At 37.7% G+C, this 25,807-nt stretch overlaps 1 protein-coding gene across 1 annotated transcript in view; it reads right to left on the reverse strand.

The window, feature by feature from the left end:
* LOC124776768 (alanine--tRNA ligase, cytoplasmic) overlaps positions 1-25,807 on the reverse strand; it is a 181,497-nt gene that overhangs the window by 13,337 nt on the left and 142,353 nt on the right. The window contains exons 15-18 of the mRNA XM_047251907.1: positions 22,254-22,362; positions 15,697-15,849; positions 2,905-3,075; positions 2,712-2,825 (exon numbers count right to left, since the gene is read on the reverse strand). Coding sequence (XP_047107863.1) covers positions 2,712-2,825; positions 2,905-3,075; positions 15,697-15,849; positions 22,254-22,362 — 547 coding nt within the window. The remainder of the gene's footprint in view (positions 1-2,711; positions 2,826-2,904; positions 3,076-15,696; positions 15,850-22,253; positions 22,363-25,807) is intronic.

Raw genomic sequence — 25,807 nt, forward strand, 5'->3', positions numbered from 1 at the left:
CTCAACATCTTCACTATATGGCAAGTAGCAACCTATCCTTTTCATAATATTGTCATTATTCCATCCTGGATTTTTCCACTGTTTGAATTAAATAAACTTATATCTGAAGAAGAAGCAGAAGTGATAACAATTTATTCTTTGAAGTTAATCAAGATTTTGAATTTTGGAAGAAGTTGCAATATAGACAATAAAGAGTAGTTAAAAGTGAAAAATATATGAGGAAATTAAAGAGTACTGGAAGTAACTACACTAATTAGCCAGAACATTAGGACCACCGACCTACTACTGACACAAAACTGTCCAGGCGATAGCAACGTCACCTGGCAGGGAATGACTGCTAGTCAGACACGCGCACATAGCATCAGTGAGCGTGCTGTCGGCAGAAGGTGGACAATCTATCTGTGTTTGAATGAGCGCAGACTGTGATGACCCAGAGGCTAGGCACAAGCATTTTGGAAACCGCACTACTTGTGGGGTGTTTGAGGAGTGCTGTGGTGAGTCAGACCACTAGAAAACAAAGGTAGAATTCAAAAAATAATGGGCAGAGCCAGTAAGGATTGAAGGGTACGTGAAAAGAAAACCTCTGTGAGAATCGCAAAATTCTAATAGAATTAGAACTTAAATATGAAGTGGGCGTCCATCCAACTTCTTTTATGAGAACTTCTAGAGAGTTAGGGTGTCACTTAAAAGGTAGATTTGTTTTCAATATTATAAAAAGGATAGATTGCCTCGGCAGCCAGAGACAGTGGTCAGATGTGCACAAGTTCTGTGTGTGTTTTGCCTAATTCAAAAGAAGGCCTTTTGGCTGAAAGCTTGCTTGTGCAGCAGTCTTTTTCTTATGCCTGTTTGTGACTGAACATCTCCACTATATGGTGAGTAGCAATCTATCCTTTTCATAATATAGTCATTATTCCATCCTGGATTTTCCATTGTTAGATTTGTTTTCAGTTATTTGGAACAGGATTCTGCTGAATGGTGAAGAGCACACTTAGAAGAATTCAATTTGTAGAAAGACTTTCAAGAAAAGTTCAGAAAGAAATAATGATCACCTACTACAAATGAGAAATTGGCACTTGAATTATTTGATCCTCATTATTATGACAATAGTTGGCGAAATTATAAGATGTGTATAGAGTGGCACTTAACAAGATCAAAGTGTTTAGATGACCCCACCGAGAAAAATCACTTGGTACAAGTATTTGTTCACCATGTAAAAGAAACAACATTACAATACGTTATTGGATTAGCTATGCTCACACATTTATTACAGAGGATGCTTCTTAAAAATGCAGTTCATAAATCTTTTACAGTAACTCAGCATAGCATGGAATCAACAAGTTGTCTGAATACCCTGTAGAAATATTGAGCCAAGTTATCTATAGAGCCATCCATAATTGTGAAAATGTCGCTGGTGCAGAATTTTGTGTATGAACTGACTCTCTATTACATCCCATAAATGTTCAATGGGATTCATATCAGGTGATCTGGGTGGCCAAATCATTCGCTTGAACTGTTCAGAATATTCTTCAAACCAATTCCATACAACTGTGGCCTGGTAATATGCTGTATTGTTTTCCATAAAATTTCCATCATTGTTTGGGAACATGAAGTCCATGAATGGCTGCAAACGGTTTCCCCAAGTAGTTGAACATACCAATTTCCACTCAATGACCCAGTCCATTTCATGTGGACAGCTCACACAATTATGGAGCCATCACCAACTTGCACAGTGTCTTGTTGACAATTTGGGTACATGACTTCATGGGGTCTGGACCACCCTCTAACCCTACCATCAGCTCTTACCAACTGAAATCAGGACTCGTCTGACCAGACTCATCTAGGTTCCAATTGCAGGCGATGCTGTGCTTTTAGGAAAGGCACTCGTGTCGGTTGTCTATTGTTATAGCCTGTTAACGCCAGATTTCAAAGCACTGTCCTAACGGATACATTTGTCGTATGTCCCACATTGATTACAGTGGTTATTTCAAGCAGTGTTACGTACTTGTCTGTTAGCACTGACAATTCTACACAAATGCTGCTGCTCTTAGTCATTAAGTGAAGTTTGCCGGCCAGTGCATTGTCTGTGGTGTGAAGCAATGCCTGAAATTTTGTATTCTTGGCACACTCTTGAGACAACGTATCCTGGAATATTTAATTCCCTACATATTTCTGAAATGGTATGTTCAATGTGTCTAGCTGCAACTAGCATTCTGCGTTCAAAGTCTTAACTCCCGCCGTGCAGCCATAATCATGCCTGACACCTTTTCACATGAATCACCTGAGTACAAATATCAGCTCCACCAATGCACTGCCCTTTTATACCTGGTGTAAGCAATACCACCGCTATCTGCTTATGTGCATATCACTATACCTGGACTTTTCTGACCTCGGTGTAGATGTATACTGTGGTTTTTACATGCAGAAACCCAAGGAGGTAAAGCAATTTACAGCAGTGCCAAAAGTTCTTTTGAAAGTGGTTTGCTGAACAGTGACAAAATCATATATTAACAAATACACATTTAGTTCTGCTATATGTAGTTTAAGGTACACAAAGGGATTCTTATTTCCTCTATTTGCAATGTAATGTCAGCAGTCACTTAGCAATGATCTGTAAATATCATCTGAAAGACTTGTTTTAAAAATCGTCCAAAGCAATAATTTGTCTCATGATTTTAAACAATGTATTCTTTTTTTAAGAGTTGGTATATTACCTTAGGCACAGCACTCAGACATACTATTTTCTTTGCATCAGAATCCACACTAAAAAACATTGCTGCTGTTTCGGGAGATGACAACTTAACTTGCTTCAGGGCTGAATCTAAAGCCTGAAAATAAATATAATCAATATGTTACAAATTCTTTGTGTAATTTGTTACCATTTTTCAATGTCAACTATATACCAACCTTTGTGTTAGAGAGAGCTTTCAGTTCACACACAATGAATTGCCTGTCAGGCTGTGCCAGCAGCATTGATTTTACTGCTTCCACGACACTGGATGAAACAGCAGCTTTGCCTGCACGTTCTTTGTCATCCACTTGTTTTTTCATGGTTTTCAAAGACATCCTCATTTCCTCCTGAAACAATACAAAGATACTGAATTCTTGTGTATTCAGATGCAGGACAGAGTGCCAAGACAATTTTTTTCACGCGGGAATTGTTTATAATAATACTACAATATCATACTTAATTTCTTAACTGAAATTTTGTTCCAGGAGACAACTGATTCAACACAAAAGAACTTCTGCTCAAACCAAGTGGCAGCCTCAAGCAGGAGTCAGAGCCGTATTCATCATTTTCAATTCAACTGTTTTGAAATGATACTATTCTAACACCACAGAATATAGAAGCTGGAGCTGCTAACAGCTGCTTACATCTGAAATTCTGCACAGATATTGAAAATTTTTTTGTCAGCTGACAATTTTTAACAACATCATTTAATTGGCAGTTTCTGACAAACAGTTCATGAAATAATCATGACGGGATAGTATTTTTAATGTATTTTAGCTATATTAATAACTAATACATTTTCTGTTGAGTATTATACAAGCAGAATCAGTACATAATAAAATTTACATATAACTAAATGTGTTGATAACTTAAAACTTAATGGCAACCAAAAACACAGGATATAAGGGGAGGGAAAAAAAACAACTTTTTCATTAGAATTAATATGGAGGAATTTCACAGACTTCACAGGTGCTATTTATATTATTTCCAAACAGATTAACTTTCATATGGTTCTCTCAAAACTGCAATTTAACTGATAGCCTGAGAACTTGTAAATGAAACCATGATGTCTTTTCCAATAATGGAATGTTCTGGATGGGTTTCAACAATGATATGACTGGAGATAACAGCTCACTGTACACAGGAGGTAATTTTTCAGTTTTTATTCTACTGAGCTAGTACTGTACAGTTTGCTTCACTCATATACTTTTTATTACTGACATTGTAGTATCAGGACCTCATTTTATTAATGTATGTATATCAAATTTTTGGACTTTAACACTGTATTTACTTCATATTTTTACATTGTCTATAATATACACTTTTTATTTATGTAAAATTTCATGTATTATGTATAATGAGGTCATAAGAGACTGCGAGCTAAGTGATATGGATTGGAAGGTAACAGGAAATGGGCTTATTAAAATAACTATCAACAGATTATAATTAAATGATTAGTGACACACACACACATACACACACACAAAACACACACACACACACACACACACACACACACACACACACACACACACAAACAAACAAACACACTAGTGAAATTAATACTAGGTCTACAACTTTGCTTCAGACGTTTTTTTTCTCACAGTTCGGGGCGTTATTGTGAAAAACTTACAAAAAAATTATGATTCATAGTATTGCCCATCGCTGGCCATTACATTCTCACATCATTTGGATAGCATATGAATCCCTTGGCGGAAGAACTGGGTGTCTTTTGTGGGGATCCATGAATCGATTCAATTTTGCACTTGTTCATATGATTGCAAGTGCTGGTCAGCCAGACTGTATGCTACTGATCGAAAAAGGTGGTAGACAGAGAGAGCAACTATGAGAATATGGCAGGAGGGGCAGGACTTTTCATTTCAACGTTTCCATGTATATTTTGATGGGTTTTGCGACATGGGCTCGAGTACTGACCTGCTGCAAAATTACCTTTATGTGTCTATTGCTGTACTGTGGCCATTTATGTTTCAGTGCTGGGCTCGAATGTATCAATTGCTTTTGATAATGATGTCCTGGACTGGCTTCACCTGTTTCAGTAGCTATGAAAATGTTCTGTCTTCCACCGCCATGTCAGTCTTCAACATAAAAAAATCATCATTCTTAAGGCGTTGAAAACATTCTCTGCACGTTCTTCCACTAACAGTTCCCTCACCATTGGTCTTACTCAGCATTTTAAGAGCCACAGATTTCTTCATGTTAAAGCAGAAAATTGGAACTTCACGCAAATGGCAAGGAATGGGTAAGTAAGTTGACGTACTTAATCGAGAATAACCTTATGATGTAATCATAAACATACTAATATTTTTATGGCATTATGTTTACAGATGCCTAAGTTTATTGTATTACACCTATGACCAACCACCCGAACCGCACTTGCCGCTACTGCCGTCTAATGCAAAATGGCAGAAGCAAAGTTGTAGACCTAATACATTCATAATATTGATTTTCATTTCATCACAATATTCACACTGTAGTCTTAAATATTAAGTAGAGCCATTTGGGTCAAAATCTCATCATTAGGGAGGAGAAAAATTTTGTGTGAATGATAATGTGAAAAAGGTGGTATTAAGTGACACAATGTGCAATTGGTGGGTTTATACAAAATTTGGTATTTTCCTCATTCCCATTTAAAAATGTAGTAAATGTGAGGGTGGCAGTGCAAATAGGAACTGAAAGTCACTGACTCCTGAAACTGTATTTTGACCTCCTCCTCAAGTTTGGTGCTCATATATTATCCTAAATGAGAGCTCGTTTCTTGCATAACTAACAAGGTACTACTTCCAAAGAGCTCCATTCCAGTAACAGTTTTGCTCACCAATGTCACATTTATCAACACTTTAACACAACAAACCATATCGAAAATGATACAATTATGAGAGATCTCTTAATACACTGTGGACAGAGCCTGAGTAGGGATGGGCAGTGGCATTTAGTTAGGCAGACAGTGGAAAAGTTTTGCTCACTCTGTGTGAGCTGTCATTCGCGTTCTTGTCCCCCGCTGTAACAATGTAGTTTGCACAAGGGATAAGATCTGCACTGTGCTATTGCATAGTCTTCTGATTCTGATTTGAGTTTCGTATGTTGCCAGTCTGAGGTGACTACCATACTGCTTTCATCGGCTGCTTGTATCTTTGTTGGCCCACTGCTCGAGTTCTACGTAGTTTTGCCATGCCAATGTCAATGACAGTGATGTTTTCAATCTTCTGAAAGAAGAAATCTACGATTCCAGTTCTGACAGAGTTGACAATTCCACTACTGATCCAAATTGCTGTGTGACTGTTCAGGTAAGTAATTAAAGAATTACTGTCAAAGGGACTCTAGACAAAAGATGAAATAATAAAAACAATATAAAATGAGACTACCTGGTATGCTGATTCAATAATAGTCATGCACAGAAGGCAAAATACATTGGTGGCCAACTGTGCCTTCACATGTGTGTTTTGAGGAAGCCGAAAACAATGATTATTGGTCAAAAGTGCCATTTTTCATAGTTAGTCTGATACAACAGTTATGAGCCACAATAGATTCAAAGCAATTTTGTTGAAGTTGCATTTCAACAATGAAAATTACATTCCTCACAATCAGCCTAATTGTGACCCACTGTTCAAAATTAATCCTTTTTTTCCCTTGAGAATAAAGTCTCCCCCTCATTATTTTTTTCCTATGAATATTTGTCAGTTGATGCATTTCAAGGACAAATACATACTAATGTTTACTGAAAAGCAAATTACACAAGTACGGCACAAAGCTACTGTTTGCTACTGATGTTTCAACTGGATGTGTACTTAGGTTGGAGGTGCGTGTGCTGGGAAAGGGGCACAGGAGCATGGCGGGGACCAGGAGCATGGCGGTATGGCACTTTTTAATAGCCTATAAATAACTATAACAACAGTGGAAATTACTGAAAGGAGCAACGCGTAAAATAAGGGAAAGGCAACCAGTCACTTATAGCGGATCAATGTGTACAGCACAGATACGTATTACAGGAAGTAGCACTCACACTAGCTTTTGAATACTAACTCTTTTTGCAGCAATAGTACACACATTTACACAAACAATCAAGCAGACACCCAAAAGCACACAGCAGGACTAATGTTCATTTGGGTGTCTTTGTAGTTGTGTGTGTGAATGTGTGTACTATTGCTGGTAAAAGAGCTAGTGCCCAAAAAGCCAGTGTGAATTCTGTTTTCTGATCTGTGTTTTTGTGTTCCACACTTCAATTTGCTGTAGGTGTCGTTGCCTTTCCCCTATTGTAACTATTAGAAAAATACTTACACAAACATTACATGACATACCTAGATCACTATTATATGTCACATACTGTGTTTGGTTGTTTGCGGCAGTGTAAGGCAAAAGCAGTAGGTGCTTTAATGTTCAACAGGAAAGGTCTTCCTTAATGTGTGGTTATAAAGCCGAGAATAAATAAAGGACATATGTTTTTTTGTGAGAAGAGAACATCTGCTATGCCTAAAATGGAGGAAGACTAGAGATGTTTTTGATGCTACACTACTTCAGCAACAGAGGTAACTGTGAGCTCATGAGTGGAGGCAGTAACTAAGCAAAACCAGATGTAACCCTGGATTATAATACTCATGAAGTAGGAGAAGATAGATCATTTCAAATTATTGTTTATTATTCTTTCAAGAGAGAACAGTTTAGATGGTGGGAAAACTGTTCTTCGATTGGTTTGTGATGAGCATCACGAATGCATTCACACGGTACAAAGGGACACACAACATGAGTGAAAGAATAAAGTGCACCCTCCCCCAGTTTCTTGTACAGTTACAAATTTCTTTTGAGGCACAAGGCAACATACTTCAAGAGGTTAATTCGTCTCCAGTTCTTCGACCAACCAGACTTAGTGGATGACATTTTGCCAAAAAGATGCCATCCACTGAGGGGGAGGGGAGCGGGAGGAGACACCAAACCTGATGTCAGTAAGAACCAGATAGGAAAAAATATGCAAAAAGGAAATGTCTGGTTGAGTCCAAATTGTAATGTAGCTCTTTATATGCCTGAGTATTTCAGAACATATTATACTAAGAACCATGCGTACAATACAACATTTTGTGTATCTGCTAATATTAATATTTCATAATAAGATTCTTAAGAAAAGATAAACCAGGTTTACTGTTTCATTTTAAACATCACACAAATTTATTTCAATCACAGTTATAAAGCTACAATTTTTGAAAATGTGTTAAAAACATCAGATGCCCCACTCAGGGTGACTGAGGCCAGCATCTAATGTGTTTATGTGGCGTCTTACGTAAATGTCATAAATTTGTAGTACACCAGTAAAAATATGAAAACCCCAAAATACGGCAGTTCAACATCTGCATCTGTACTCTGCAAGGTGTACGACCCACTGTGCCAGTTATTGGGATTTCTTCCTGTTCCATTCAATTATGGAGTGTGGAAAGAATATTTGTTTGAATGCCTCTGTGTGTGTTCAGTAATAACTCCAATCCTATCCTCACTATCCCCTTGTGAGCGACATGTAGGGGATTGTAGTATGTTTCTAGAGTCATCATTTAAAGCCATTTCTTGAAACTTTGCTAACAGATTTTCTCAGGATAATTTCTATCTATCTTCAGGAGCCTTCCAGTTTAGTTCCATCAGGATCTCTGTGACACTCTCCCACACATCAAACAAATATGTGACCATTCATGCTGCCCTTCTCTAAATACATTCAATATCCCCTGTTAGTCCTATTTGGTATGGGTCCCATACACTTGAGCAAATTCTAGAACCGGTCACACAATCTCCTTTTTAGATTGACTGCACTCCCCCAATAGTCTACCAATAAACTGTTTACCACCTGCTTTACCCATCTTATATCCCTACAAAGTATTACAACCATGTATTTGTACGAGTTGGCCAATTCTAACAGCGACTCATTCATATTATAGCCACAGGATACTACATTTTTTTGTTTTGTGAAGTGCACAATTTTACATTTCTGAACATTTAAGCAAGCTGCCAACCTTTGCACCACTCTGAAATCTTATCGAGATATGACTGAATATTTATGCAGCTTCTTTCAGATAGTATGTCATTACAGATAACTGCATCACATGCATAAAGTCTGAGGTTACTATTAATATTGTTTGCAAGATCATTCATACACTATATGAACAGCAAGAGTTCTAAAACACTTCCCAGGGGCACACCTAAAGTTACTTCTATATCTGACGACGACTCTCCATCCATGATAACATTCTGCGCCCACCCTACCAAAAAGTCCTCAATCCAGTCAAATTTCACTTGATACCCCCATATGATTATACTTTTGACAATAAGCATAGATGTAGTACCAAGGAAAATCCTTTTTGGAAATCAAGAAATACTGCATCTACCTGATTGCGTTGATCCAAAGCTTTCAGTACATAATGAGAGAAAAGTGCGAGTTGAGTACCACATGAAAATTTTTTTCAGAATTCATGTTGGTTGGCATGGAGGAGGTCATTCTGTTCAAGATACCTTATTATGTTTGAACTCAGAATATATTGGGTGGTACTTTCGTGGATCACTTTTACTACACTTCTTGTAGACGGGTGTGACCTGTGCTTTTTGCCAAGAACTGGGCATGGTTTTTGTTCGAGGGATCTACACTATATTATAGCTAGAAGAGGGGCTAACTGTGCCGCAAATTCAGTATGGACTCTAAAGAGGATTCCATTTGACCATGGAGCTTTGTTCAGTTTTAACGACTTCAGCTGTTTCTCAACACCACCGACACTAATACTCATTCATTCATCTTTTCAGTGTTATGTGAATTAAACTGGGAAGACTCTCCTAGATTTTCCTATGTAAAGAAACATTTGAAAATGGAATAAGCATTTTAGCTTTTGCTCTGCTACCTTCAATTTCAGTTCCTGTCTCATTCGCTAGGGACTGGACACTAGCTTTGTGGCACCAACAGCCTTTACATATGACCATAATATCTTTGGGTTTTATGAAATATCATTTGATAATAACTGCTATGGTAGTAATTGAAGGCATCACACATTGCTCTCCAGCAGGCTCAGATCTATAAGGGATACAGGGGAGGGAAAGGGGGGAGGGAATATCTTGGATATTTGCCCTGGGTGGCAGTTTCAGGAGGCACCAAATTAACATTCTTGAATGAGAAAACCTTATTTCACAAAGCTAGGAAGCATCCAGAGCACATTTGTTTATCTATTGTTCATATGATTTTGAAACACTTCCCATTTGTTTATTGAACATATCTGAACACAATCTAAGTTGATGTCCGAATGAACCATAACATGATTTTTTAATGCGCACATAGTTTACCTGATGTCTCTGCCAGGGGAATCCACATCACATCTAGAAATAAAAATAAAAAAAAAACTTTCCCCACAGACAAAAGGGGACAGGGCTACGCGAGCTGAACCGAATATACCCAAACATGTGACTGCCAATCACTGTTTATTTACTCGGTTGGTTGCATGTGCGAATGACAAGTGTTGATGTAATTACTAACAAAATCCATAGATTCAGATGATCAGAGTGGAAATAAATGACTAACATGAATAACAGGTAAGGAAAGTAATATACAATCTTTTCAGTGTATCTAAGAAAATGAAATTTTGAGAATATTTTTGCCAAATCGCTACATTGCTAAGGGCCAGTTGTATAGTTCCCACTTAGCAGCTGCTCGATTCTAATTTTATTCTTGGAACAGTGTGGAAAACACATTGAAGAAACACATAATAATGCCTAACCAGAGAATAAATGTGGGATAACTGAACCAGTGATTCTGGCAGAGTTGGAGAAATTAACCAGAGAATAAGTTTTGACAATGGCAGGAACTGTCGCAGAATTAGTGATGACAAGATCGATTGTTAGAACGAGGAAGGAGAATATACAGGGACATCACGCAAATTATATGTAAGAATATGACAACTCCATATTTATATAAAAATTTCGTACTACTGTTTAGCCACGATAACTTTACTATTGTACTAGTGCTGCCAGAAGTGGAGAAAATGTGTGTTTCTGAGAGTTGGAAACATCAAGTTGCCCAAAGACGCGAAGTATTACGGAAGACTTGTGTTTAGTACTACGTAACTTCTGTAAGTGCTTGCTGAGATGTTTACATTATAACAAAATCTTACTCAAGTTTACTTGTTCAAGTCACTGGGGAGAGAGTATTGCAGCAAATTTCCGCTAGTACTTGCTGCAAAAGTGCAGTTATTCTTAAAAACCAAAGCAGCCTTCACTGTTGCTGCATTATTATTAATGAATAAAAATCTTGATGAAACACAAAAATTAAAAACAGGAAAAATGTTAGAGGAGTACCTATTCATGTTACCACAAAACACTATTCAATTAACTAAAATCAGAGGATTTCATGTATACTAAAAACTTTGAGAATGTCATATGCAAATTTCGAACATCTCTTGTCTATTCTATAATCAAATATTCAATAATAGAAAACAAAAATGCGATGCAATATCTCAAGAGACTGCCTTTTAATTACTCTTTGATTTTGAAAGCGGTATTTACTGATTTTAACATAAATATAAAGCACTTATGTTTAAAGTAACATTAAAAAATAATGTAACATTTAAAGATGGCTATATTGTCATTATGTTTTCGCTGCTGGTGAAACAAATTTAATGGTAAACTCATTTCGCATTTCCTAGACTGGTGGTGACAATTATTTGTGCTTAAGGGTTCCAGTAGTACATTTGTTTTAGCCTATTTGCCTTTGTGCTAATCTTATATTTGAAACTGATGTTTTCAGAGCACACACAACTTTTGTAAGTTTGAGAAAAACTAATTAAATGACAAATTTTACAAGTACTTGCAGCAAGATGCAAGAAACTGGAACAAATTTTCACCTTTCAGCAGAGTATGTGCTGATCTGAAACTTCCTGAAAAATTAAAACTGTGTGCCAGACCGGGACTCGAACCTGGGAACCCACTCTGGTACAAAGTTTTAGTTTGTCAGAGCTTCATGCAAGAAATTGTTTTCATTAACTTGCGAATTTCTTGAAATTGATGAAATTACTGAATGTTCCACCAAATTCAGTGATTTTATGATAATGCACCATACCACAGCAGGAAGTTTGACAGAATGCCTAATAAATGTGACTGCAGGTTAATGATTTTAGAGTGGTTGCGAGACTGCCAAATAAACTGCAACAACTCAATCAGAATGATTGAACTGTTGCCTAGAAAGGAAAACAAACTAGCAGTGAAACTGTACATTGTGGATAAAATCACCGAGAGCAGAGGCCAAAAAATAGTCTGTTTACCGCCCTACAACTGCAATCTAAATCCGATAAAACAGGCGTGAGCCAAAATAAAATGCAGGTTCAGGGAGAACAACGTCACTGGTGACATATCAAAGGAAAGACTGCAGAATCTTGTTAATGCTGCTTTCCTTTCAGTTACTGCACAGGATTGGCTAGGTTCCCACAGGAAAGTGCAGCAGCTGGAGCAAGAGTACTGGACATGAGATGGAATAATGGAAATGGTCATTAATTAAGTTTTCATCAGTACCACACCCTCAAGCTATGACGATTATGACGATTTTCAATCAAACACGAATGACAGTTATCTTTACTGAACATCATTTGGGCAGTAATTTCAGGTACAGTTAATTATGCTTTGTAAGTATTACTGCTGTGCTGTGTTTAATAAATGCAATGTGTGAACAGATTCAAAAAATCAGTTTTTGACATTTGATTCATAGTGTCTTAAGCTGCACGTTCATCTACTTTCATTTTTCATTATTTGTGACACATAAATAACAACGTAAGTTGTAGCTAAAACTCTCGATCATGAATATGTCAACAAATTAGGTGATTTCCAATCTTACAGAAGTGTCACTTAAGTGGGAAATATTTCCGTGAGTGTTAAGCACAAAACGTGGGCGGTGGTGCCAGCACTGCTGCAGGCAGCCAACACTGCCTTCCCCTCGCCACCCCTCTACCCTTGGCGGGCGTAATGTGGTGTCATGACCATTGCTGACAGCCACCGTGCCAATCATCAACTTATAGTGGACAAAAAGTACTACTACTTTTCAATCTTGTGTTTGAAAAACTGGAGCATATGAATGAAATCTGAAATTACTTCCTAACATAAAACTTTTTGCTTGTAGTACACATAATAGGCATGTGATATTGGTACTTCATAAATTATGTTCTGCCATGTTATTTAAGTAAATAAGGTAGATGAAAATGGCCACTATCCAGGTCTTGCCCCAGTTTGGAAATATAGTAGATACAGGGCTGCTCTCTAGACAGCCAAACGCATTTCATTCAGCATCTCTCTATCTATAGCCCTATGCTTTGTTTTACATCTATTATGCAGTAATGTCTGTTTCTTTAGAAGTTTCTTTACAGTAACTGTATACCATGGAGGTTCCCTCCCCACTGTAAACTGTTCTGCTGGGTGCATATCTATCACGTGCATGGTCAATTATGTTATGTAGTTTTGCAAACGTGTTAATCAACATGGCATCTGCTTGGTTAGCTTCCATAGCCAATCACACAGCACAGGATATTTGAGGTTTGCTGACACCACAACAGCCATAGATAGATGAATTTCAATTGTACTGCATGATATGGTTTGACAGTTTCTTTTGGAATCACCTTAATGGGTGATGGAAGCAAACTGAGCAGGTGCCATGTTTATTAGTGTTCTGAAGTTAAAGTGTTGTATCTGGTAGTTTTCTTATTTATACTTGCATACAATGAAGATATGCAGCTTAAATCATGCACCACATTAAGAATCTCTCTGAACTGCATTGTTTTTGGTACAATTTGTTGGCAAAAATATCAGGAAATGTGACATTGTTAGATAAAACCAATATTTATATTCCACGTTAAGCCAACAGCCTTCCCACAGTCATAAACTGAAAGTTAGTCGCTGTCAGGCTTGGCTAGCACTTGGATGGGTCACTGTCTGAGTCTGCTGAATGCTGATGGCAAGCGTGGTGCACTCAGCCCTTGCAAGGCCAATTAAGGAGCTACTGTACTGGTCTCGGAAACTGACAACGGCCGGGAGAATGGCGTGCTGACCGCATGCCCCTCCGTATCTGCACCAGGTGACACCTAAGTGCTGAGGATGACATGGCAGCCAGGCTGTACCATTGGGCCTTGCAGACCCGTTTGGACTGTGTTTGATTTAATTTCCAAGTCAGTGTATGAAGACTGCTTCATTATTGTGCAAAAGGAATTTTTTGTGATGAAATCGGAAAGTTTTTGAGAAACGTGAAGGGACAAATACTTCAGGCAGAGATGAAGAGAACATTGAAATACTTTGGGTAGCACATTGGCACTAACCTAAGAAATTTTACAACAGATCCATGCAATTCTATATTCATAGTCACAGATTCTCATTTCAACCATAAGATGATTACGATGGAGTCAGTTAAACACTGACATGGCAAAGAGACTGTTCTACCATATCAGTAATGGCAGGATTCAGCTTTAAAAATATTCTGACTAGACGCAAGTCGCTTCATTATTTAGTGAAAAAGCCACTTTCCCCATTACCAGATATAAATGTAAACACTGTCAAATATCTAGTATTTTTCTCAAAAAGCTTGTCTTTTGTGATCAAATATACACTCAGTAGCTGCTTTGTTTTAACAAATGAGTGGCATAGTATCCTTGGTGAGAACTTTAAAGTTATGACAATGCTTTCTTTATGGTTGTACAGGTGTTAAAGGGTCAAATGTAAACAATTTTTTTTAATAATGTACATAAATGAGATATGTGATGTCAGTAAACATTAGGGACACTCAATAATCAGAGAGAGAACCAGATGTAGGAACGAAACAGTTTTGTAGGAGGGGTTTTGTACTTCTGTCACTATAGGTTGGCACTGCTAGGATGAGCTGAGGGCAGCTGATGCTTAATAATGGTTTTGCTTATATCCACAATATTGCATTTAATAATGGTGTGCCCTCTGGAAGTTTCCACATTAGTTGGACAACCTCCTGTGATCCATTTTTCGCTTTCTGAATGTGAAAAATCTGCTAAAATCTTTTCTTGAATGATTTTGCAGTGTGGTGAAATTTGTATGAACTGCAGAAATTTTTGTAAGTGGCTACAACTGTTCACCTTTCATAAACAAGATATTAAAGTGTGATGGAACTTGAGTTCACTAATTAGGACTGGAGTTAAAAATGCCAAAGCATGGAATGAAAGCACACCAGCACATCTGCCCAAAAGAAATTCACAATACAATCATCGGCAGGAAAAGTAATGTTGACCGCCTTTTGGGATGCCCAACGTGTCACATTTTGTGAATATTTGGAAGATCAGCAGACAATAAACAGTGTCTACTACTCAGACGTGCTGATGAACAAAGTAAAGCCAAAAATGGGAGGAAAACCTTGTGGATCTCAAAGAAAAGGTGTAATATTGCTACAAGACTATGGTCACCTCAAATCGCCCACCTGATCCACAAAACCACTGAAAAAATGGATTGGGTGAGTCCAGATTTGGCTCCCTTGGATTATCATTTATTTGGTCCACTCAAGGAGGCATTATGAGGAAACAAGGTCAGCAACAATGAATTGATCAAAGAATATGTGGGAAAGTCGTTCAAATAACAAGATGAAGAGTGTGTGTGTGTGTGTGTGTGTGTGTGTGTGTGTGTGTGTGTGTGTGTGGGCGCGCGCGCGCGCGCGCACGATAAAATGAAAATAACGAATGCACCACACCCCAAACCAAATACACCAGAAACTGACACCAAAATTGGCAAAAAAAATTACATCAAAATTGGCAAAAAATTACACCAAATCTGGTAAAAAAAAAACTCCACACCACAATTGGTAAAAAAGCCAATACCAAAACTGGTAAAAAAAAAACACAAAAATTGGCAAAAACAATGCCAAAATCTGCAAAAAGAAACACCGAAATTGACAAAAAGGAACGATTTTTTCCTTTCCCTACTCGCCACTGATGAAACACAATTACCTTTCTCCAATATGGAATTACTGCTTGTGACACACTATTTGACAAATCAGCAATCATCTTCTGCAGATCTTTGATATTGGAATCATCATGTAAATTTAGAACTGACTGCAGTTGGTTAAGTTGTTTCTGAAGAACATCAGCTTTCTTCAGAGCCTGTAAGTAAAAGAGCAAATTATTAAAAGTATGAAATAATGTAACTTAAAGTGATAAAATATTAGAAGAATTGTTTGTAAATAAAAATTTCAGCTCAGAAGGTTGTTAAAAATGATAGAGAGATAGAAATGCTGACCAGTACCTATTTTCAGAAACCATATCCTTGAATTCCTGATGAAAACTCTTAAAACACCAGGTGTACCGGTACAAAACGAGCGTTTTTGTGTGAAAATGAAACACTAATTTTGAATTGAAAAGTAAAAACATTTTATTCAAAGTACTGACCATTTCTTTCTATACATTTTGACCACCTTTCTGGCAATTTGTGGACACCGCGCCAATAGAAATGTTCGTCTTTTGAAGCAAATCAATCAGACACCAAATTTTCGACTTCTTTGTAGGAATCTAAGTGTTCCTCAGGCAATGCATGTCCCATTGATGAAAACAAATGGTAGTCAGAAGGGGCCAAGTCTGGTTTTGATTGTATCCTGAACCAGTTTTGCTTTGTGTGCTGGTGCATTGTCGGCATCTACTCCTTGGCATATGTGAGGAGTTAATGGCACAGCCAACAGTAGAGCGATCCCTGTGTTGTCAGGGGGCTACAATCAACAGGGTACATGGCAGCCTCACCACAATGGACTGGCTACTGTGTTGGATATTAGGTGGCAAGTGGTCCATGGTCGTCGTCAGCGCAGAAAGCGATACTGCAGAGTGCATGGTGGAAATCGGACCCAGGAATGCATCCTCGCCCAAGAAAGCGACACTTCAGAGTGCATGGCGGAAATCGCACCCAGGAATGTATGCTTGCCCAAGAGATGGAGAGCAAGCGGGACTGCAATGCAATGATGAATAAGCTGGGTAAAGGTCTCAATGCATGGTGGACACAATGCACCAAGTAAGGTGCCCTTCCCCAATTGGCTCGCTCTTTGGAATAATTTTGAAATATGGTGGTCAAACCCAAGAGGGAACCATCACGTAAGGGCCGAAATGTTTGAGACTCCTTTTAGTCACCTCTTACGACAGGCAGGCATACCGCTAGCCTATTCTTACCCCCGAACCCACAGGGGGTGGTAACATTAAGAATTACAGTTTCATTTCTTACAAGTTAAATATGGTACAACCCTAAAACATACCATTAAACTTCTGTGGCCATTAACAGATTCATATTTAGTTATTCTCAAAACATGTAAATTTATATCTGCTACAAAAGGCTAGAGGAACAGTCAAAGCATCAAAACTGAAAAATTTTACTTCATGAAGATGTGTGAGCCTGAGAAAACAGTTAGTGACAATGGGAGACAACTGGCGGGAATGACTTTGAAAAATGTTATGCTGTGCCAGTGTATACACACACTACAGGTCAACTTCTAATAAATATGAGTGTATAATGAAGGATATGAATAGGCTTTGCAGAGTATATTGCCAGAAAAGACTGTAAAGTGGAGACAGTTTGTCAGAAAATTTGAAAAGGTTTTAAACAATAAACCACATAATACCACAACTGAAGTATTATTTGACCAGAACTCTGACAGCTTAATAAGTAAAGCAATTGGAGACTTGTCTGCTAATGACATTCCTTGGACTGTGCATTAAAAATGTGAAAGAAACATTACTGAAATTGGTGGCAAACGTAAAGCTGCACACGATAAGTTGGCGTATCCAATTATATATAAACCTGGAAATTTAGTACTTGTGCATACCCACATGCAGTCAAAGAGAATAGATAATTAATGCAATAAAAAGTTTTATCTAATTTACAACTGACTGTATCTTACTGTTAGAAAAACAGCATACCAATATACTTCACCTTGTGCATTCAGACACTGAAGTATACTACAGAAAGAAGAAAACACTACATTAAAGAAGACAGCGACAATTGCAACAGTAACCAAGATGAAGGCAGTGACAATAACAAATCTGAGTGTTTGTAGTGATATGAATCAAGACTGCTCAGCAAGGTGATATCAGACTCTTAAATTATGTATTTAAATTTATGCAGCAATACCAAGGATAAATGTTAAGAGAAACAGCAGTATGCCTAAACAGTAGCAGACAGTAATGTAAGGTGCTACATTTTTATTTAAGATTTTTTTGTGTGCACTACACGAATGCTTAGTGAGAACTGGTGCTCAGACCACGCATCAACTGCTATGTTGATACAGCAGCTGGTAGCAGTGGGCTAGGGTGCATTGAGGATGGCACAAAGCCGCATATTGTGGGGAAGGGGCAGGCACCTGACAACGAACAACGGCATCACACCAGAGCAGCTGAGTGCTCAAAACGGTAGATATTATGTTTTTGATGTGACAAGGTGCAAGAATGTTTGTGTTGTGGTTTTGTTACTGAAAGTGATTAAGAGTTTGTTTAAAAAGACTACCATTTTCATCTTTACGTGCATGGTGCTGTTGGGAGTTTTTTTTAGATTTTTTGGTTCTTACTGCAACAGTTCTCTTGAAGACTATAAATAATATGCACCAGCATTGTAAACCTCAAGACAAGAGAAGCTACAACAAATAGGCCACTGGGACCTACCACATTGGGGACACAGCAGAACTCTGGTTCAATGAGTAGCCATTTTCCATGCAAACAGTTTTGTTTTCCTGACTGTACAGCAGTACCACAATAGGCAGTGCAATAACATTATGACCTTGATTGCCTCAGTTCCTGGTACTGTTGCATTTCTGGTCTTGCTTTGTATAACCTGCATCTAACTCAACCGGAAAACTGCCCATCCCTGTGAATTCCAATTTCATCAACTACCAATGTACTGTGCTACTCATAGTGAATAATGATTATTTAAGTAATAATTAAATTAGAAACTGTTGGTAAACGAGCAAGAATGCGAAGCACAATGAACAACTGAATGGAACAATTCGCTGTTAAATGATTGGTGAAAGGAATTAACTAAGAATAGTTTTGGTAATTTATATTATTAGTTTGTTGGGTGATGATGCAGAACAACAGAGGTCAAGGAATAGCCAATAAACTGTGTCACTTATGCTACATTAGAGTAAGAGGGACAAGCGAAAACTTTTATTTATTTTCTATTATTATGTCAACTAGTAAAACATGTGTTCAGATGTTTTACATTCATGTATGTAAAACCTGGACATGAAGAAGGGATGAATGACACCACAAGCTGGTCTGGAGCACTGGAAAGCTTGGTACCAATGCAGCCAATCTATGACTTAGGGAGCAAAAAGACATCATTATGGTGAACACACACTAAGGAGTAAGAAGAAATATTCAGAGTGCAAGAGTACTTATTCAGTATGCAGATGCTGACAAATACAGCCACCACAACTTGTGGAAAGAGAAACTGAAACATCTTTCTGCTATGCCAGGTCCTACAGAAAAACAGACTGGATGAGAAAAGCAGGACAACTGAAGTCTCAATTGATTCATGATGGCCAGCAAGCATGCTAACTTGTTTTGATTTCTGGGCTAACGCACTGGCGAGAGGAAAACAGCAGCTGGTCTGGTTTGCAAAACAGTACTTGAATCAGTCCCTTTTTCTGTGTTGTCATATGTTCTCAGATGGTACCGAGATGTTTACGTGATACCAGGCTATGCTACCATTATTAGGCTCTAACTTTGAGATGATGACTATTTGTAGTACACAGCGATGCAGCCAATCGCATACTCTGGACATGGGTTCCAGGAGCTACAGCCATCCAGCTGAACTGGGCCACCTGGCATCTTAACATCGCTGAGTCACTTACTGGGTGGCTACCTACTGAGGGCAACCACCTTCCTGGTGAGATATGTGCTCCAGTCCAGACCGGTAACTGTCTGGCTATTCTGTTGCCGCACTTCAGTCCTTGTGGACCACTTTGTCACTGATTGCTGCACTGGGTCAGCACACACCTTCAACATCAAATTTGCTGGAGGCTATGGTTTGAGTACCATCCCTCCTGGGCGATATTTCATGGCCCAAAGCACAGCCTTGATGTGACTGCCATTCATCGACCACTGTACGCTGTCCTTGTCAGCTACTGCCATGCTGGTGGCATCGGCGGGTGACACAATTTATCCTGCCACAGCCCAGGTGCCCTGCTGAGTTTCTGTGGTGAACACACCTCTGTACTTAACACGAATGAAAGTCCTATTCATTCAGGGATGTCTTACCAACAATCCGCTGCTCGATTCCAATCACTACCACCACTCTCAACACATGTCCAGATGAAGGCAGCAGTGCTTCATTCTAACCTTCATACAGCCACTTCATGTCATTGCTGGGGTCACCTCTGGGCCCCAACAATATGAATTCACCATCTAAACTTTCATCTGCTGCTTTACATTGTTGAACTTCAATTTAAATGACATTATGATACGAAAGCAATTATATGTTGACTTTTTCCCTTCTCTTTACATCTTTCATAGCTCTCTGCATCTCCTCTACCTATCATTTTGCTTTCTGTTCCTTTTTTTTGAGAAAAAAAAGCAGCAACAAAATCTCAAGATTTCTTTATTTTCCACCTGTACCAGCTATATTCGTGCATTTATTCGAGTAACTGCAGCTGTTTAATATATCTTCATCAATGACAATTGAAGAGATGCAACACAGTCAGATAAAAATATAACTAAGAAGAAATAATAATCAGAGCTACTGGCCAAAAAGTGTTAGAATCAACTGAAGAGTGGAAATGGAAAATATTCCAAGTGCAAATCTGACTTTTTCAGGAGATGAAAAAACAATGTAGCTCTGTTTGAACATATCTGCAACTGAGTTGTATCCTAACAACTGAAAATAAATATTTTATTAAGAATGTTCTAAGTACCATACCAGGAAACTGGCTGGTTCCAAGTACCAATAACCAAGCTTTTACAGTTCATTCTAGCAAAGAAACAAAACTTCAACCAACCACTGTTAATAAAGCTATGTCTTCACACAAATAGCATCATCATTACTTGTTTGAAACTGAGAAGTGTATCTCCAGATTGCTGTTTACATTTTTATTACATTTGTTACTGTTTATATTAGCTGTTGGCTGCTTTTCATCCAAGAATTAATGTAAACAACAACAAATGTAATGCAAACACGAACAGCTTTTTGAAGATGAGCCTTTTGGCTTGAAATTGGTAATGATGCTATTTGCGTAAATAAACAGCATTACTAACTGTGACTGTTTGCCATTTTCTTCTTTGCAAGAATCCACATGTATAACGGGCAACAAAAAATTTCCCTTTGAGGGCACTGCTGCAGAATGTATGCAACATATCATGACTCTGATGTGGTTACTTAAGCACGGACATGTAGGCAAGATTTAAGTGTGGCATTTGCAGCAGCCTGACATGCATACACTAAATGCAGAAATGTTAACTGTTGACATTATTAATAAATGGATTCTCATTCTTTTCTTGACTGCCAAATGATGAATACCGGTAGACATCCATTTGAGAATGAAGAATGTGAATGGGGGAGCATTTCTGTCGAAAACTACTGTTGTGGAACAGTGTTCCAAATTCTGTGCTTGTCATGATTCGACCTGAGATGCTTGTTGATCCGGGAGGCTCATCCATTACCGATGATGCCAACTCATGTGGAAAACATTCTAGCACCAATCCTATAGTCCTGATCTTTCCACATACCTTTCCCTATGCAATTATCATGCCTTCAGTCAACTGGAGGGGGAAAAAATTGCCTTGAAGGGTCAATTATTCCTGAGGGATGAGAATATGCTCTTCACACAGCAGGATACAGCATTTTACCAAACAGGTATCTTCATCCTGCTGTATCGGGTGGGTGATTGCCTCAGCGCTTATGGTGATTCTGCCTGACTGGCATACTGAGTCTGATTGTATGGCTTTGAATGGAAGCTTCGATCACCCCTTATGTTTTGTATACGACTACAGTTTCAACAAAAAGGACATAAGCGCCATGCCAACTGGTCGCGGCCCAGTTCTACAGAAGTGCCAAGACCAGTGACCTGGATAGAAGCATCCACGGTATTACTTCACTTGTATTGGAATCGTTATACTGAAGGACATTGTTTATTTTGAATGTCGCCCTTTGCTTACAACACATCTGTATTTCTCAAAGTTAATTATTGTTGTTTATTTTCTGTAATAAAATTCATTACGATTTTCTTGAATTGTTGTCTAGCTATCCTAGGCACTTCATACTTGATGAGTAGGCAGGATATAAAAACTACTAAAAAATATTTTAAATTTTTGACCTCCAAGGCAAAGCACAGCATGGCATAAAGACTACGTGTGCCATCTAATAACACATGTTCAAAACACTTTTTCCTTTCTTTGGCATCTGGATCAAGTCTAAGGAAAAGCAAGCAAGTACCGAGAACGCAACAACTGAAAATGCATTTAGTGAAAAAAGGCACATAGAATATTTTCCATTCACACTCCAATTTTCCCAACAGGAAATAATAACATATTTGAACAACCTTTGCAGCTTCTGGACCAGTCAGAGCTACAATTCTTCTTATGCCTTTAGCAATTGCCTCCTCACTTGCAATGATGAAGTCTCCAATGTGCCCAGACTGATGTAAGTGCCTGCAAAGAAGTGGAACTTGCATTTAATCAAAACAGGTATCTCAACTGCTGTAGGTCTCACGAACAATGAGTAAAATATTGAAATAGAATAGCTGGCTGTACAAACCTTTGGAAAGCACAAGTTCTATTATTGCCAATAAAAACAAAGTAGAAATTATTAACTTTAGTTTCAGAACCATACGAAAATGAGGATAAAAAGGAAGGTTGGAAAGGGGTTGGTGGGGTAAGGGGGAAGGTCACTCAGATATTATTTTGGGTGGGGCCCGTATGTTGCGAGGGTGAGGGGGAGACTGAAACGAAGATACTTTGCCTCTTCGCCCTTTTTTTCCAACTTCTCTCAACAAATCTCTCTTGCTTCCCTGAGGAATAAACAATTGATTTGGGAAACTAGGATTACTGCTTTAAATGTTTCTACTGGTCAGTGAATCAGTCACTTTAATTTCAACAGTTTTCTTGATTGAATTTTGCATTTAATACGGAACAATATACAAAATATATCAATGCATCTAATAAGTTACAGTATCAAAAGGTAAAAGTGATTTTATTATTGATCTACAGTAATTCTGTTTAATAATTCGGGAAAGAAATATTGGATTTTAACACATCAGATCTGCATACTTTTCCTGACTCTGTCAAAACAAGCATTAACTTACAAGGCAGATGTACCTATAAAATCCAGTCCTGTTTTATGACTGCAATGTTCTCTTTATAGCTTATCTGACAAGGAAACTGAAATATGTTACATCTGCAAATGTAATTAACCTATACTCTAAACAAGCAATGAACATGCCTGGAGAGACCAGAATTATTGTGCTCCTTAGTATATTCTAAGCATACCAAAAGAAGTAAAACTACTTCTCTTCCTGAAATATTTCGCATTATATATGTTGTTCAGAGCCTCTTGCAAGCTTCTCTTTTCTCCCACATTCTGTCATTCTCCTCCCATTATAATCCTGTTCCGTTCACATCATCCTTCACCTGATCCCTCTCTCTTGTTCATGCTATTCTGATTGCTCTTCGTCTAGATTCTGTCCACTCTAGGGCTCTTCTTAGAAGTCTTTCTCGTCTTGTTTTTTCTTAAAATTGGCCAAATTGTTTAAGCCCATTTCTCTCCATAGTTTCTTTTTAGGCACTAATTTGAAGTGTGTTTCATATTGTCTCATTCCTTATCCAGTCCCTTCTAGTCTTGCCCAGGATGCATTGTAAAAAGTGCATCTATTGCATGTATTCTGCTCAGATCTTTCTTTGTCCAGGTCCAACACACTGATCCATAGGTCAAAACTGCCAGACAATATGACTTGCATATCATGATCTTTGTTTTAGCTAGTATTTTCCAATTTTTAATTACATTCGACACACAATAATTAAAAGTTCTAAAAAAATTTCAATTCTCTCCACAATATCATCCTTGATGTTTCCTTCTTGGTTAATTTAGAAGCTAGCTATTTGAAAGCATCTACTTGTTTAATAATTTCTCCATTACAACTCACATCCTTCATTTTTCCTGCTGATTTTCATTACTTCACTTTTTGTTAAGTTTATTTCCATGCCTGCTTTTTCAATTACACTCTTCCAGGTATTTAGTTATTCTTCCAATTTCTGTTCAATTTTCCTTCTGACTTCTGCTCATTTTCTTCCCAAATCATCACATCATTTGCATATGCTATGATTTTCATAACATCTGCTGCTGACCCTTGCTGAACTTTCCTTACGATGTTGTCCACGACTATGGTAAAGAGCACTGGTGGCAGCACATTTTCTCACTGCCCTCTATTGAAACATAATTCAGACATTCGTTGTACATGCTTCTGATGTTAAGACACTTTTCTTTTGACAATTCCAGTCTATTCAGACCTTGCCATCTCTCTGCCTTTCGAACAGTGTCATAAGCCTTTGTTATATCAATGAACGCAAATACCATGTCTTTCCCAGACTCCTATTTTTCTCAAAAGATGTGAAATCTATAAGAAGAAAAATAACCAGAGCACATTGCACATCGAATTTTTCCAAAAATGCACCATTCTGCTTTTAAATCATTCATATCAACTTTTTCATAATATGATATTTTTCTTATTTATGGTTTTTTGTCACTTCTTGGTAGAACAACTTTATATGTAAGGTTGAAAAATAAATATACTAGAACAACAAAAATGCCATTTTTTCTTTTCATGATTGCTCCATTTTCGCATTTCTGACAGTACAATATTTTTTCTTCACTAAAAAGCTTATTCTACTGTACCTAATTTTTTTTGTAAGCAATGGAATAATTTACATCAATCATTGTAATAGGATGTATGAAATGATCTATTAAAAATATTGGTGTTTTAAAAGTCTATTGTGTGGCTCTAAGAAAAAGTTTAATTTCACTGGAAAACATAAGGGTGTGCGAACTGAAAGCTTGAAATTTCAAAGTTGAACGAATGTGTGTCCAGTTTACAATGTTTAACCAGTGTCATAAAAATCGACATAAGTAAACTTGAAGTAAAAAAACATTGGTAGATGCATACGCAAACCATGCTAGAATTTGAACAATAAATTTCAATCTCTTGATATAGCTGTGAAAAACAGTGAAAGTAGAGTAAATTTAGTGCAACACAACCATTGCGCAATTTGAAAAGTTACAGAAAAATAAATAATGCAGTACTCATTCACAAAATTTCCTAGTAGAATGAATCACAAAATAAGCAGTCTAGTTAAACTAGGTGTGAAGTTCAATTCAACAACTTACACCAGTTGTAAAAAAAAAATCACTATTAAGTAGCCATGGCTTATCTGTCTTTCCCACGGAGACAAATACTATCACAAGAAATTTAAACAAAGGTTCTAATAATCCTGCTAATGAGAAGGTGAGACAAATTGTTTTGATGTATCTGAATGATTGTCTGTAAATAAAGTATAAATAAGGAGGTACAAAGTGCATGCATGTGATGAACTGACATAGCACCTGTTGAAACAAGCACTTGTGATACGTGTCTCACGAGGTCCAGTTAATATTTATGTATTGACGAAGAATGAAATTAAAGAAAATAATGTTAGATTTTTAGAACAATACCTGGACCTTAGAATAGCAACTGCACGCAATCATATGGCCCATAACAAGTACAACAAACATTGGGCAACATAGCACAGTTTCAGGTAACTGCTGATACTCATCTGGAGAGCCCTCAAATAAATTGTCAAAGAATATTGTTTTGCTATCATGAATGAAAACTTAAAAAATGAAACAATTATTTGACACTGTCTCCGAGCAAACTTTAAGTTTCTTAAACCGTTGAAACAGTCCTGTTCACTTATACGGTGTCATTTCTAGTGCTTACAGAAGGGAGTTATACTGCAGGAGTAAAGTGTATTTAAAGCAGCAAAATAATTCTGTAAGTAATCAAACAGCCAAAACAAAAAACAGAATCCTTGGTAGGGGCCTAATACAGAGGTCAAAGCAAATTTC

This window comes from Schistocerca piceifrons, chromosome 2 (genome assembly GCF_021461385.2).
Source record: "Schistocerca piceifrons isolate TAMUIC-IGC-003096 chromosome 2, iqSchPice1.1, whole genome shotgun sequence".
In the NCBI taxonomy this organism is placed as follows: Eukaryota; Metazoa; Arthropoda; class Insecta; order Orthoptera; family Acrididae; genus Schistocerca; species Schistocerca piceifrons.